The sequence below is a fragment of the Selaginella moellendorffii genome, unplaced genomic scaffold (assembly GCF_000143415.4).
Source record: "Selaginella moellendorffii unplaced genomic scaffold, v1.0 SELMOscaffold_9, whole genome shotgun sequence".
In the NCBI taxonomy this organism is placed as follows: domain Eukaryota; kingdom Viridiplantae; phylum Streptophyta; class Lycopodiopsida; order Selaginellales; family Selaginellaceae; genus Selaginella; species Selaginella moellendorffii.
In genome coordinates, this window is record NW_003314270.1 from 628901 (window position 1) to 640478 (window position 11578).

Below are 11578 nucleotides of genomic sequence, written 5' to 3' on the forward strand. Positions count from 1 at the left end.
GTGTGATGCTTCTCTCAATGGCAAATCCCACTCTTTTCATGGATATGATCAAGAAACCAGTCAGCAATATCTCATCATAGAGTGGTATATTTATGACTTTGCCATATTCCATACTGATTACCATCGCACATTGAAGGAGTGGGCAATACCAATCGTTGAAGTTGAGTGGTGACAAGGTGAATAATGCATACTAATTAATTTCATGTGTTAATGGTGTTGTATTGCCATTGAAACAAATTTCTTTCTCATGCTTTCATTTTTACTGGAGAACCTTTTCTAGAACATAGAAAAATGAGCTAACTTCCAGCCGAGTCCGACACAAGCAACTTCTTGCTCATGTCGGCTGTGAGAAGCCACATCCTCAAGCTCCGCCCTTCAATCCTCCAGCTCCCCGCCAGCCTCGTGAAAGGAATCCCCAGCTTCACAATCTCCCTCTCCACGGCCTCGCGCACCACGGACTCGCCCTCCACTTTGCTAAACTTCCCCCACCCCGTCACAACCGTGACAAACGCTGGAAAGTTCACGAAGTCCGGGAACACTCTCTCGATCGGCCCCGCCGGAACAAGCGCCTCCAGAGAGATCTCTAGCGCTGCCAGCGACGATGCCTCGGATCTCTTGTCAAAGCCTGGCTCTGGAGCGTCGTCTCTCACGGTAGCTCGGGCAGCCTCCTCAAGCCACTTCAAAAACTGGTAGAAGGCAACTTGTGCTGCTCCCACGGACAAGTTTCTCAAATCCAGCCTCCACTCTCGCCGGTTTAGCAGGCATTGGCACTCGCGGTAGCCCCTCTGTAGCGTCCACTTAAGGATGATTGCCGCGCGGCGGTGCCAGCCCAGTGTCCATAACGCGTCTATAAGACCCGACGTGAAAATCTTCCAGGTCTTTACGTTGTCCGGGCTGATCACCTTTCCCAGCTCCAAGACAAGAGCTTCCACCTGGGAATGCCATTTGGTGTTGGTAAGAAACTGAAAACCAGATAGATCGGCTCACCTGGTCGTCGTCGAGTGTCTCCATTAGCAAGTACCGGAGAATAATTATTGGCTTGGAGTCGAACTCCCTGAAAAAATTTATCAGTATAGTGGCCTCCTCCACCGTTTTGCAGTTTTTCGAGCTCAGGGCCATAAGAACCACTGTGCACGTAACGACATTTGGATCGCAGCGCGCAGCTTTCATGTCAGAAAATATGCCCTCAAGCTTTGACCAGTTGCCCCACTTTACGCAGGCGTCAAGAGCTTCGGTGAATATATAGATGTTACAAAGCGAGGAGTTTCTTTTGACATCATCGTAGATGCCGAGTACCTACAGAAACAAAACCAAGTCAGTGACAGGCACACGCAAACAAAATGAACGGAGTTACCTCTTTGTATGCTCCAACGGACTTGAAGCAGTACATCAGGCTCAGAAAGCTTACATACGTAGGCTCCAGTCCAGACTCGATCATCTCGTGGAAACACGATTGAGCCAGCGCGTGGTGTCCACTCTTGCTGTACATAGTCATCAAGATGTTGAAGGTTATGGCGGACGGCTCGATCCCCAGGTCTTTCATGGTCTGGAAAATCTTCATCGCCTCCTCAATCCTCCCTTCTTGCCCATACCCGTGCAGCAAACACGAGAACGTCGTCACGTTGGGCATAACCTCGGCCTTAACCATCTCCCGGAGCACGTCCAACGCAGCTGCGCAATTGCCTACACTGCACAATCACACACGGCTTCACTCGGAAACCAGAAAGAAAAGCGAAAGTGCTGGAAACGTAAGAAACTCACCTGAAGCAACGTAGACATTGATGAGCGAAGAATACGTGATCACATTGGGCTCCAGGTCCTGCTTCTTCATATTCGAGAAGAACACCCGCGCTTCCCATGCCTGCTTCCCGGTGGCACAGGCAGCGATGAGAATGTTGTATGAAGCAACACTGGCCTTGACGCCTCGAAGATACATCTCCTTGAAAACACTCACCACCTTTGTCAGCTCGTGCCCAGCCTTCACGTAGGAATGCATCAAGATGTTGTAGCTGAGATGGTTTGGCCGGATCGACTGCTTCATGTCCCGGAACAAATCGTCCACCGCCTCCAGCTTCCCGGCCTTGCAAAACGCGTGGAGCAGCGCATTGTACATGCCCGCGTCCTTCTTCACGGAGATCTTGATGAAATGGTTGAAGACCTGGACGGCGATGTCGAAAGAGCTAGCCTTTCCAAGCACGTCGATGATGTGGATTCGCAAGTATGGATCGAGGTGAAACCAGTTTTGGAGCTGCATCCAATCCAAGACTGCCATCGTGATCTGGACGGAGCCCCTTGTGCCAAATTCCCGGACTAGATCGCTGGCCACCGACACAACCTCGTCGTAGGACACTGCCGCGGCGCTCCGGAGTGGATCCACGCTCATCTGCCGCAGCCACCTCTGGAGGATCGCCTTGACGCAGGCCACATCGTTGGATCGCAAGATTTCGCTCACGAGCAGCCGGACATCGCTCTCGCTCTGCCTATAAGACGCTCGCGAGCTCTCGGCGTACTCGCTGTCGATCGATTCCTCCAAGCTGCCGCTCTGGTAATCACGAGCGGCTCGCTCGTGATCGGCCGCGACATTGGCGTCCAGCTCGTCGATTGCCTGCATTCCTCCGCCATCGCTGGCGATCGACCGGAGATTACCTCGATTCTGGAAGAGCTTCTTGCTGGAGATCCTCGCCAGCGCCGCGCCGCGCCTTGGCAACATCACATTTGGGGAGAGAATGCGCTCCTCCTCCCATAAGCCCTAAAATAACGCAGACCACCGTCCGATGCTTAAAATCAATGGGAACCGTTGGATGAAATTGGTCATCGTAAATCAAAGTAGGAGCCGTTGGATGAAGAACATCAAGGACACCCGTCAGATTAAAATTCACCAAAAACGATAGGAGCCATTGGATGAAGAGCATCAAGGACAACCGTCAGATAGGAAGAGAAAACCTTAAAATTCACAGAAAAATGATAGTACACGCGCGAGCGAGCAATCGATTAGCAGGGGATTTGCTCCGTGAACCATCGTATGACGTGAAGCGGCGCCTTGATCAGCTCCAGCGCCAGATTGACAATGGCGGCGACGCAAATACAGCACGGGCAGATGATCGTGAGAAGGATCCTGCCACGAAACAAAGAAGCAAAATCAAGCGCGAGCCAAAATCCCTAAAATTCGCCACAGATCTGGGCGCTTACCCGACGATCCACACCACGACCCCCACGAGAGAGATGAGAAACGAGAGGATTGCGAAGGGCAGTCCCAGCAGGAAGCCAATCGGGTGGCAATTGTCGCAGCACATCGCGCAGATCAATCGATCGAAACCAAGCAAGAAGGAAGAAAGAAGAAAAGGAAGCGCGAATTTTCCAAAAGCAGCAGCTAGGGCAGGGCTCCTTTCTCTTTGCCGCTTTTATTTTGCTTCTTCCAGGAAATGGATCGAAAAACCACGTCGCCGTCGTTTTTGAAGGAGCTTGACAGCGTCAGCCATAGGCATGCGTACGAAACCGCCATGGCCCAAAAGATGACAGGATTCCGTACCGGTGTGAGGTCAATGCAGTGGTCACCCCCTCCCCCGGATGGGAATGGGCCAGTCCGTGCGCTTCGTACACATTCGAGTTCTGGCCAGGGTGGTCTAAATCTTGGAGTATATGGCGCCAATCCTCCTGGCGCTAGGGTTCGTCCGGGGAGCTCGCTCCAGGCGCTCTAGGGCTGCATTTTGGGGAATCTCTATGTGATTCAGGTGTATTTCGAGTGATTGCCGCATCGGCATTTGATTTTGGGAGGATCTTTCAAGCTCCCGATCGATCGGGGCTTCTATGTCTCAAGAGTGGATCAGGAATCCTCCGACGCTAGCCTACACTATTCCATCTGGCGAGCTCAGCCGCCAGAGCATCGGTTTCCTTAGCCCGATCCGGTTCTCCTGCTTTAGAGCGAATTGCCAAAGGCAGCCAACGCAAATGGAGTGTGATGCCTCACAAGCAACGAAGAAGAATCCATTCAGTGGTTTCCTGGAGAGCTCGAAGTCAGTGTGACTTATTTTTCTGTTTCATTGAATGTGAATCTTATGCTGGAAATTTTCAGGAAAGTCTTTGAGGCCGATGATCTTGGGCGAGAGATTGCAGCTGTCGCTCTTCCGGCATTGCTTGGACTTGCCGCGGATCCACTCGCTTCTTTGGTGGACACGGCATTCATCGGTCAAATAGGTAGCCATTCTTCTTTCTTCTTTCCTTCTAGTTTAATAACTCTCGCTGTTTTGTCAGGCTCGGTGGAGTTAGCTGCTGTAGGTGTCTCGATTTCGGTTTTCAACTTGATATCAAAGATCTTTAATATTCCTCTTCTCAACATCACGACATCTTACGTCGCAGAGGACAACGTTGCTGGATGCGGCTTTGAGGAAGGCATCCCGCTGACGGAAGCCGCTGGTAAACTTGGTCAAGCATGCATTGCATAACTAACACGCGGCAATTCAGAAGAAGGGCACTTCATTGAGAAGCCTGGAAAGTCTGAGAAGCGCGTCTACCCGTCTGTTTCATCAGCGCTGTTTCTGGGATCGTCACTCGGAATCATAGAGGCTCTTGTGCTGTTGCTTGGAGCCTGGCCAATTCTCAGAATAATGGGGATTTTGGACGTAAGTGTTGGTTGGTGTTGAAAGATCAATGGTCTAATTCTCTTGGAACAGGATTCTCCAATGCGTCTTCCTGCGCAGCAGTATCTATCAATTCGGGCTCTGGGAGCTCCTGCAGTTGTTGTTTCTCTAGCTACGCAAGGAGTGTTTCGTGGCTTTAAAGACACAAAAACTCCTCTGTATGCTACAGGTAAATTAATTTTGTTCTTTCTTTCTTTCGTTCTCTGACCTGTGTTTTGATGATAGTCACGGGGAACATAGTGAATGTGGTGCTGGATCCAATTTTGATGTTTTCTTTTGGATATGGAGTTACCGGGGCAGCTGTGGCAACAGTCGTGTCACAGTGAGTTGCAGGCAACTGATTGCTATGTTTTTTTACGTTCTTTTAGTTTGGCAGATATGTAATTGCGTTCATTTTATTGGTGAAACTAAACGAAGTTGCTGTCCTGATCCCGCCTGATATATCAAGACTGGGCCTAAGACGTTTTTTTTCGTCTGGTAAGGCACATACGTTTGTGAAGATTTCTGGAACTGAAAGTTTTTTCATAGGTGGTCTGTTGTTCACGCGAACCATTGCAATACTGCTTACCATGACACTGGCAACTTCAATGGCTGCTCAGGAGGGTGTAGCTCCTATGGCAGCACATCAAATTTGCATGCAAATCTGGTTGGCTGCATCTCTTCTTTCTGATTCCCTGGCGCTCGCCGGACAGGTGAACATACCACGGGGATGTTCTATCGTCGTGTTCTAAAGTCCTTTTTTTCTAAGGCTGTTATTGCCGATTTCGTGGCACGGAACAATGGGCAAAAGGTTAAAGAGGCAACATTTAGAGTCCTGCAGGTACTCCTTTCTTGCAGGTTTCTCCTTTTAACTAGCTTCGATCTGACAGCTGGGCATCGTGTTTGGTTTAATCATGGGTGTAATCCTTGGACTTGGTGGCCAACGCTTTTCAAAACTTTTCACCAGTGATGATTTGGTGATACAAGCATTGATCACTATCATTCCGGTAAGTGTATACATTTTCTTCTTAGTGATACAGTCCTTAGATTGCCATGCTTGCTTTGTAGTTTGCTGTTTTGACTCAGCCTATCAACTCTATGGCGTTCGTGTTTGATGGCATTTTTTACGGTGCAACTGACTTCGCCTTTGCAGCCTACTCAATGGTGCGAAACTCGAATGTTTTTTTATGCAAGGACGGTTAAGTGTTTTTATTTTGCAGATAGTGATTGGAATCATTTCCTCAGCGGTTCTTTTCGCTGCGCCATCCTTCCTTGGTTTACCTGGTGTATGGCTTGGCTTGACTGTACTCATGAGCCTTCGAATGGCTTCCGGCATTTTGAGGTAACGATCTATAAGCCTTTGGATACCATAAGCTAAACCGCCGTTTCAATGCAGGCTGGGGACTGCCACGGGTCCTTGGCAGTTTTTGGCAAACGAGAGCTTGGAGATTGACAATTCTTAGTTGCTATCGCGCTGTAGACTTTACTATATCAAGCACAACAAGTCAACAACAATAACTCACGAAAGGAACAAGGTGCGTACAGTTCTCATGCGATTCATAGTTTCTCCTGCAGGGAGAGAGGGAACGAAAAGAAAAAAAATTTAGATCATAGACCAGTTTAATGCACAGCAATAAGCAAAGCAGTATCCATTGACGTCGACTCTAAGATTGACGATGACGGTGCTTTGCTTTTTCATGGGCTGGCACTGTTGTAGAGCGTGTGAGGCATGTCTTTCTTTCGCCTTTCCAGCTTTCGTTTGGCTCGACTAAACCAGTTCTCTCTCTTTTTTTTGTTTCTACAGGTTTTGGAACATGTAACTTGGATCAATCAAAAGCAGTATCATTTAGACAAGGGTCCAGTCACATACATATGCTTTTTCTAACTTCTACCACTCCTTTTCTTCTTCCTGTTTGCTTGCAGGGATGAGCTGTGGCCAGCACTTTGCAATCCACTTGGTGGCAGCATAAAAAACAAAGGTTCTTACTTTGTTTCATATTGTTTTAAACAAGATCTCTTCGTTCCCAGGTTTCTAAGTGACTGATCAATGGGCCATGAAGCTTTGACTGCCTTGGTGACACAAGCACTGCGCTCATGATTCACAGGACGTATGATGGCTTGCGTTCGATTGCAAGGCTCTGCCAAAGAAATCTTCGGGGAGATATCATCTTTGTCTAGCTCCAAGCCCAATAGTAACTCGGACGAACAAAGTTGTTTCCAATTTGGAAGACGCAAAGAGGTGAGCTAATAATCTCTGGCACCTTCCACTTTACATCTTGTCCACACTAAACTATTCCCTCCAGGAGTTTGAAGGCCCCACAAACACAAGCACCCAATTCTTCGTGCATGGAGCACGAGACCACGTCGAGAAACATGCCCGAGAGGTCCACTTTCTCTCTCTCTCTCTCTCACACACTCTTTTTTTCTTTCATCGTCTTGCTTTGCTTGAATTGTGATCCAAGGCTAGCACCGATAAAAACTTTAAAGGCTCTCTTGATTTCTTGTCTCGTCTCGTCCTGGAAGAAACACTCCTTTTTTTTTCCTGCGACTGGATGGATAGATAGATTTGTTATTGGTTTGGGTGCGTGTGGGATGAGCTATTCTTTTATGCTATAATCTACGCGAAATCGCTTATACAATAGCCATAGCTATTTGGGATCGATCATGCCAAATGTCATCCGCGGAGAATTTTGGAGGGTGTTGGCAAAGCTTAAAATCTCTTTTGCAGAGATGCTGCTGTTGCTCCTGCTGCTCAAAAAGAAATCGCTTTGATTTTGTTTGGTGCTGGCTTTGAAATTGCTTTGTCAGATTTTTCCTCTCCTTTCTCTTGAAGAGATTGGTGGCCTGTTTGCTGCTGGAGCAGCAACAGGTGCTTTGCCACAATTAAATCCACATTTCTCCTCCCTGGATCTCCTGTTGTTTACTTGCGGTCCATTTATTATTTCCACAACAAAGCACCAAAAGCTCGTTCCAGCGCTTCGTGTTTTTGGATCCATTCGATCGATCGATCGATCGATCCAGAAGTCGTTTCGTCGCCTTTCCCAAATTTCATATTTGCACGAAAGTCACTCACTCCATGTGATCTAGAATCTCCGCGTGGATTAATTAGCACAAATCCCTCTTTTCTAATCGCGCGGTTTGACGACAATGCATGCACATGCACGATGTCAAAAGAAAAAACTTGGACAGTGTCACGAAATTGGAACGTGACACGTAACATGGCCGCCATGACCTAAAGGGATATACCCTGCCCTGGGGACGGCATATGCCTGTGTCGGGCGCCGGCAGGCCGGACATTATGATGGCGTCCAGGTGGCGAATCGATGAGCTGGCGTGGCATTTTATAACGTTCGCGGGCGCCGTTAAAACCCCCACAAGCCGGCCGTACAGCGCGGGCCGCGGTCGTACCCCTCATCCGTGAGGCGTGAACGCCGTTACTCGTGACGGCCGCTCGTCACTTGCCGGCTTACACATTGCGAAGAAAATGCCATTCTTTTGAGCAGAAGAAGAGAGGCGAGAAAAAAAACTCTCCTTGCCCAGAAGAAGGAAATGGTGGCGATGGCGATGGCGATGGAGTAGAGTGTAGATAGAGCCATTTGATTTCTATCATAGAGAAATAGATTAGAAGCTCTTCTTCCTCTTCGTCTCACGGATCGTGGATAGTGAGTGTCTCGAAAGTTGCGAGCTCGCGATCCATTCGGGCTCTTCGCCCAATCCATCCGCAATGCAGCAGCGGCGATCGTTTGATCCCACGAGTCTCACTCCCTCTTCCTCTATTTCTCCTCAGAGAGCGATCTAAGCATCCCACTCTCGCTCGCTCGCCATTGAGAGAGAGAGAGAGAGCTCGCAAACAAACACCCACGAACTGGGCAGAGGATGCGCGGGGAGAGCTTGAAGATCAAAATGTGGAGCTCCAGCGGCAGCGCCGCCACTGCCGCCGCCACTAAATCCACCGCCGCCAAGGGCCGCCAGATCCACAAGACGCTCAACAACATCAAGATGACGGTTCTCTGTGGATTCGTCACCATCCTGGTGCTGCGCGGGACGATCGGCGCGGGCAGCTTTGGCACGCCGGCGCAAGATCTTCACGACATCCGCGATACTGTCCACCGGCGGAAGGACGCCGGGCGCGTTTTGGCGGAGGCTAAGAGCTCGAGCAGCGCCATAGCCGAGGAGGAGGCCGAGGTGGAGGCAGAGGTGGTGGACTCGGGCATGCCGTATAGCCTGGGGCCGAAGATCTCCGACTGGGACGAACAGCGCGGCGAGTGGCTGCGCAAGAATCCACACATGCCCGCGGTGGTGAATGGCAAGCCCAGGATTTTGCTCGTCACTGGATCGCAGCCCAAGCCCTGTGACAATCCAGTTGGGGATCACTACCTCCTCAAGGCCATCAAAAACAAGGTGAGTCTCTCAGTCCCCTAGGCCTAGATCTCTTCTCTGGAGAGATTTTGCTGTCTCTTCTTCCTCCATCTCCTGCTTGGATTGCTGGTTTTGCTTCATCCAGTGCTCCTATTCCTTGCTTGGAGTTTTGGGTCTCTAGATTCCGTCAGGATTGACTTCTCTCAGATTTCTCGCATTCCTTTGTTTTGGGCATTGAAAATTTACATCTGTCGACAATGCTGGTCAAGAATTTCACCACATTGCCCTCCAAGAACCCTAATTTCTCTCCTCCCCCCTGTTCTTGCAAAATCCCTCTCAAACCGGTCAAGTCACATTCTCTAAAGTCTTCCATCTCGCCAGTCCTGCCAGTCGAAGCTCCAAATTCCAGTCTTTTCCGGTCGAAATCACCCACATGGAAGAATTCTTCCTCATCGGTTCCCCCCCAAATTCGTTTTTCGAAGAGCCCTAATTTTTCTATCTTCTTCCCCAGGTGGACTATTGCCGGCTCCACGGCATCGAGATCTTCTACAACATGGCGCATCTCGATCACGAGATGGCCGGCTACTGGGCCAAGCTCCCGCTCCTCCGCAAGCTCCTCCTCGCGCACCCGGAGGTGGAGTGGATCTGGTGGATGGACAGCGACGCGATGTTCACGGACATGGTCTTCGAGCTCCCCATGGAGAAGTACGCGAACTACAACTTCGTCCTCCACGGCTGGGACGAGCTCGTCTACAACAAGAAGAATTGGATCGGCCTCAACACTGGCAGCTTCCTCATCCGGAATTGCCAGTGGACGCTCGACATCCTCGACGATTGGGCGCCAATGGGGCCGAAGGGGAAGATCCGCGACGAGGCCGGGAAGATCCTCACGGCATCGCTCGCCGGGAGGCCGGCATTCGAGGCCGACGATCAATCCGCGCTCGTCTACCTCCTCATGACCAAGCGCGATCGCTGGGGCGATCGCGTCTTCCTCGAGAGCTCCTACTACCTCCACGGCTACTGGGCGATTCTGGTGGACAAGTACGAGGAGATGATCGAGAAGAACCACCCGGGGCTGGGCGACGATCGGTGGCCATTCGTGACGCATTTCGTGGGATGCAAGCCCTGCGGCCGCTATGGCGATTACCCGGTGGAGCGATGCCTCAAGCAGATGGAGCGGGCATTCAACTTCGCGGACAACCAGATCCTGGAGATCTATGGCTTCCGGCACCGCGCGCTAGGCAGCGCCAAGGTGAAGAGGACGCGCAACGAGACGGATCGGCCGCTGGATAGGCCGCTGGGGATCAGCAATATCGTCGTTGGCGGGAATTAGGGTTCTTGGGGTGTAGAAATTTAGGGTTCTTGAGAGCTCTGTTTTGTGGCTTTTCTTTTCTTTCTTTTTTGTCTTTCTCTTGTTTGTGTATAGATCCCGCGCTTGCGCTTTCTCCAAGAACAAGCAAGTAAATCCTAGAGATTTCACTAGATCATTGTGAGTAAATTCAAGAGACTAGAACTTTTGTGAAAAGCAAGCAAATTTCGAAAGGAAATGGAAACCAGCTAAAAAGCATTGCTTTGAGAGAAGAGAATAAGATGCTTTTCTGAAGCTTTAAAGAACAGGAGGAGGATCTGTCTTTGCTCCTTGAGGGAGCAAACGAAAAAAAATTGGAAAGAATAATCGAAAAGGCGATTTGTATGCAGTAGATTTTCTTAGTTTCATGTTGTCTTCACTTTGATCTGCTGCTTTTTTCTAAATCTCTTCGAATGCGCTCGCTTCATTCCCACGAAGTACAAGAGAGCTCCACACAGTGACAGGCTCTGCGAGAAAAAACACAAAATGGCGAACAATTTCTAGCGAATTTCACGAAACTTACCTTGAGAAATTGCAAGAACTCGTTCGCATACTCTGGTGTTCCTACGTCAAAGTTGTAGAAATCGTGCCATATCGGTGTCTCGATGAACAAATCTAGGAGCTAACCAAAAAAATCCGAGACAATGAGATGACAAACTCGAGCGAAAGAATCCAAAGGAAACTTACGAGTAAGTAGGCCCCGAAAACGCTACCGAAAGTGAAGAGAATCCCTCCCAGGCCTTGCAGTAGGATGGACGCGAAAACCACATACTTCAGCTGCAAAGATGGAAGAAAAAAGTGGTTTTTGTGAGAGAAGGAAATTCTTACGTTAAAGCTGAGGAGGTTCCATCCAAGTCGAGACTCGAGATGATGGCTCAAAGTGAAGAATTTCGGCTGTAGGAGCCGCGCTGCTCCTCCGCCATCGCCTCCAAAATCGTTCACCCTGTTCCAAGGAAGAATTATAGATCAAATTCTACATCGAGAGAGAGAGAGAGAGAGAGAGAGAGAGATCTTACTTTTGCCAGGCCGATAGGATGAAAATCGAGGAGAAGAGAACGCGGCCGGAGAAGGAGAGGAAGCCCATGGATCGATCGGGAAGCGCGGAATTTGGAGCCACATAAACCCTAAATCTTGCGCTGCCGTTGCCGCCGCTCGATCTCCCTCCCGCGCATTGGCAGTGGCCACTCCCTAGAATCGCGCGGAAGAACTAGCGCGCTGCCCGTGCGATCGATCAAGATCCAAACACCTCGTAGTC

General features: G+C 49.8%; 5 protein-coding genes across 6 annotated transcripts; 2 read left to right on the plus strand and 3 right to left on the minus strand.

The window, feature by feature from the left end:
* Positions 1-227: 227 nt before the first annotated feature.
* Positions 228-2813, minus strand: LOC9630857 (pentatricopeptide repeat-containing protein At1g62680, mitochondrial). Its single transcript, XM_024672904.1, has 4 exons — positions 1762-2813; positions 1355-1683; positions 988-1296; positions 228-932 (listed from the first exon to the last, which is right to left on the minus strand). Exons 1-4 carry the CDS (start codon positions 2708-2710, stop codon positions 297-299), a joined length of 2223 nt encoding a protein of 740 aa, XP_024528672.1. The 5' UTR covers positions 2711-2813; the 3' UTR covers positions 228-296.
* A 116-nt stretch (positions 2814-2929) lies between these two features.
* Positions 2930-3454, minus strand: LOC9630858. The gene is made up of 2 exons (XM_002967782.2): positions 3190-3454; positions 2930-3115 (listed from the first exon to the last, which is right to left on the minus strand). The coding sequence occupies exons 1-2, from the start codon at positions 3291-3293 to the stop codon at positions 2992-2994; spliced, it is 228 nt and encodes a 75-aa protein (XP_002967828.1). The 5' UTR covers positions 3294-3454; the 3' UTR covers positions 2930-2991.
* Positions 3455-3656: 202 nt separating this feature from the next.
* On the plus strand, positions 3657-7276 carry LOC9630859 (protein DETOXIFICATION 44, chloroplastic). The gene is made up of 15 exons (XM_024672903.1): positions 3657-4013; positions 4073-4194; positions 4252-4413; positions 4462-4619; positions 4671-4806; positions 4863-4959; positions 5014-5114; positions 5166-5329; positions 5386-5457; positions 5507-5623; positions 5685-5780; positions 5837-5958; positions 6013-6151; positions 6421-6855; positions 6920-7276. Exons 1-13 carry the CDS (start codon positions 3808-3810, stop codon positions 6077-6079), a joined length of 1620 nt encoding a protein of 539 aa, XP_024528671.1. The 5' UTR covers positions 3657-3807; the 3' UTR covers positions 6080-6151; positions 6421-6855; positions 6920-7276.
* Positions 7277-8022: 746 nt separating this feature from the next.
* LOC9632647 (xyloglucan 6-xylosyltransferase 2) lies at positions 8023-10457 on the plus strand. The gene is made up of 2 exons (XM_002967526.2): positions 8023-9017; positions 9487-10457. The coding sequence occupies exons 1-2, from the start codon at positions 8493-8495 to the stop codon at positions 10306-10308; spliced, it is 1347 nt and encodes a 448-aa protein (XP_002967572.2). The 5' UTR covers positions 8023-8492; the 3' UTR covers positions 10309-10457.
* Positions 10458-10546: 89 nt separating this feature from the next.
* Positions 10547-11576, minus strand: LOC9632799. 2 transcript variants are annotated; one of them, XM_002967783.2, is made up of 5 exons: positions 11340-11576; positions 11152-11266; positions 11011-11100; positions 10847-10945; positions 10547-10790 (listed from the first exon to the last, which is right to left on the minus strand). In XM_002967783.2, exons 1-5 carry the CDS (start codon positions 11405-11407, stop codon positions 10689-10691), a joined length of 474 nt encoding a protein of 157 aa, XP_002967829.1. In that variant the 5' UTR covers positions 11408-11576; the 3' UTR covers positions 10547-10688. The 2 variants fall into 2 exon arrangements, with proteins under 2 accessions (XP_002967829.1, XP_024528187.1); XM_024672419.1 differs by having other exon boundaries at positions 11011-11266.
* Between the last annotated feature and the right edge of the window lie 2 nt (positions 11577-11578).

Bases quoted from the DNA above. Each gene is read 5' to 3' on its own strand.
- LOC9632647 (XM_002967526.2), top strand. From the start codon at position 8,493: ATGCGCGGGGAGAGCTTGAAGATCAAAATGTGGAGCTCCAGCGGCAGC. The intron at 9,018-9,486 runs GTGAGTCTCTCA...CTTCTTCCCCAG, and splicing joins TCAAGGCCATCAAAAACAAG to GTGGACTATTGCCGGCTCCA.
- LOC9630859 (XM_024672903.1), top strand. From the start codon at position 3,808: ATGTCTCAAGAGTGGATCAGGAATCCTCCGACGCTAGCCTACACTATT. The intron at 4,195-4,251 runs GTAGCCATTCTT...CTGTTTTGTCAG, and splicing joins GGCATTCATCGGTCAAATAG to GCTCGGTGGAGTTAGCTGCT. The intron at 5,115-5,165 runs GTAAGGCACATA...GTTTTTTCATAG, and splicing joins AAGACGTTTTTTTTCGTCTG to GTGGTCTGTTGTTCACGCGA.
- LOC9632799 (XM_024672419.1), bottom strand. From the start codon at position 11,407: ATGGGCTTCCTCTCCTTCTCCGGCCGCGTTCTCTTCTCCTCGATTTTC. The intron at 11,267-11,339 runs GTAAGATCTCTC...TCCTTGGAACAG, and splicing joins ATCCTATCGGCCTGGCAAAA to GGTGAACGATTTTGGAGGCG. The intron at 10,946-11,010 runs GTAAGTTTCCTT...TTTTTTGGTTAG, and splicing joins TTTTCGGGGCCTACTTACTC to CTCCTAGATTTGTTCATCGA.
- LOC9630857 (XM_024672904.1), bottom strand. From the start codon at position 2,710: ATGTTGCCAAGGCGCGGCGCGGCGCTGGCGAGGATCTCCAGCAAGAAG. The intron at 1,684-1,761 runs GTGAGTTTCTTA...TGTGCAGTGTAG, and splicing joins CAATGTCTACGTTGCTTCAG to GCAATTGCGCAGCTGCGTTG. The intron at 1,297-1,354 runs GTAACTCCGTTC...TTGTTTCTGTAG, and splicing joins CCGTTGGAGCATACAAAGAG to GTACTCGGCATCTACGATGA.
- LOC9630858 (XM_002967782.2), bottom strand. From the start codon at position 3,293: ATGTGCTGCGACAATTGCCACCCGATTGGCTTCCTGCTGGGACTGCCC. The intron at 3,116-3,189 runs GTAAGCGCCCAG...GTTTCGTGGCAG, and splicing joins GTCGTGGTGTGGATCGTCGG to GATCCTTCTCACGATCATCT.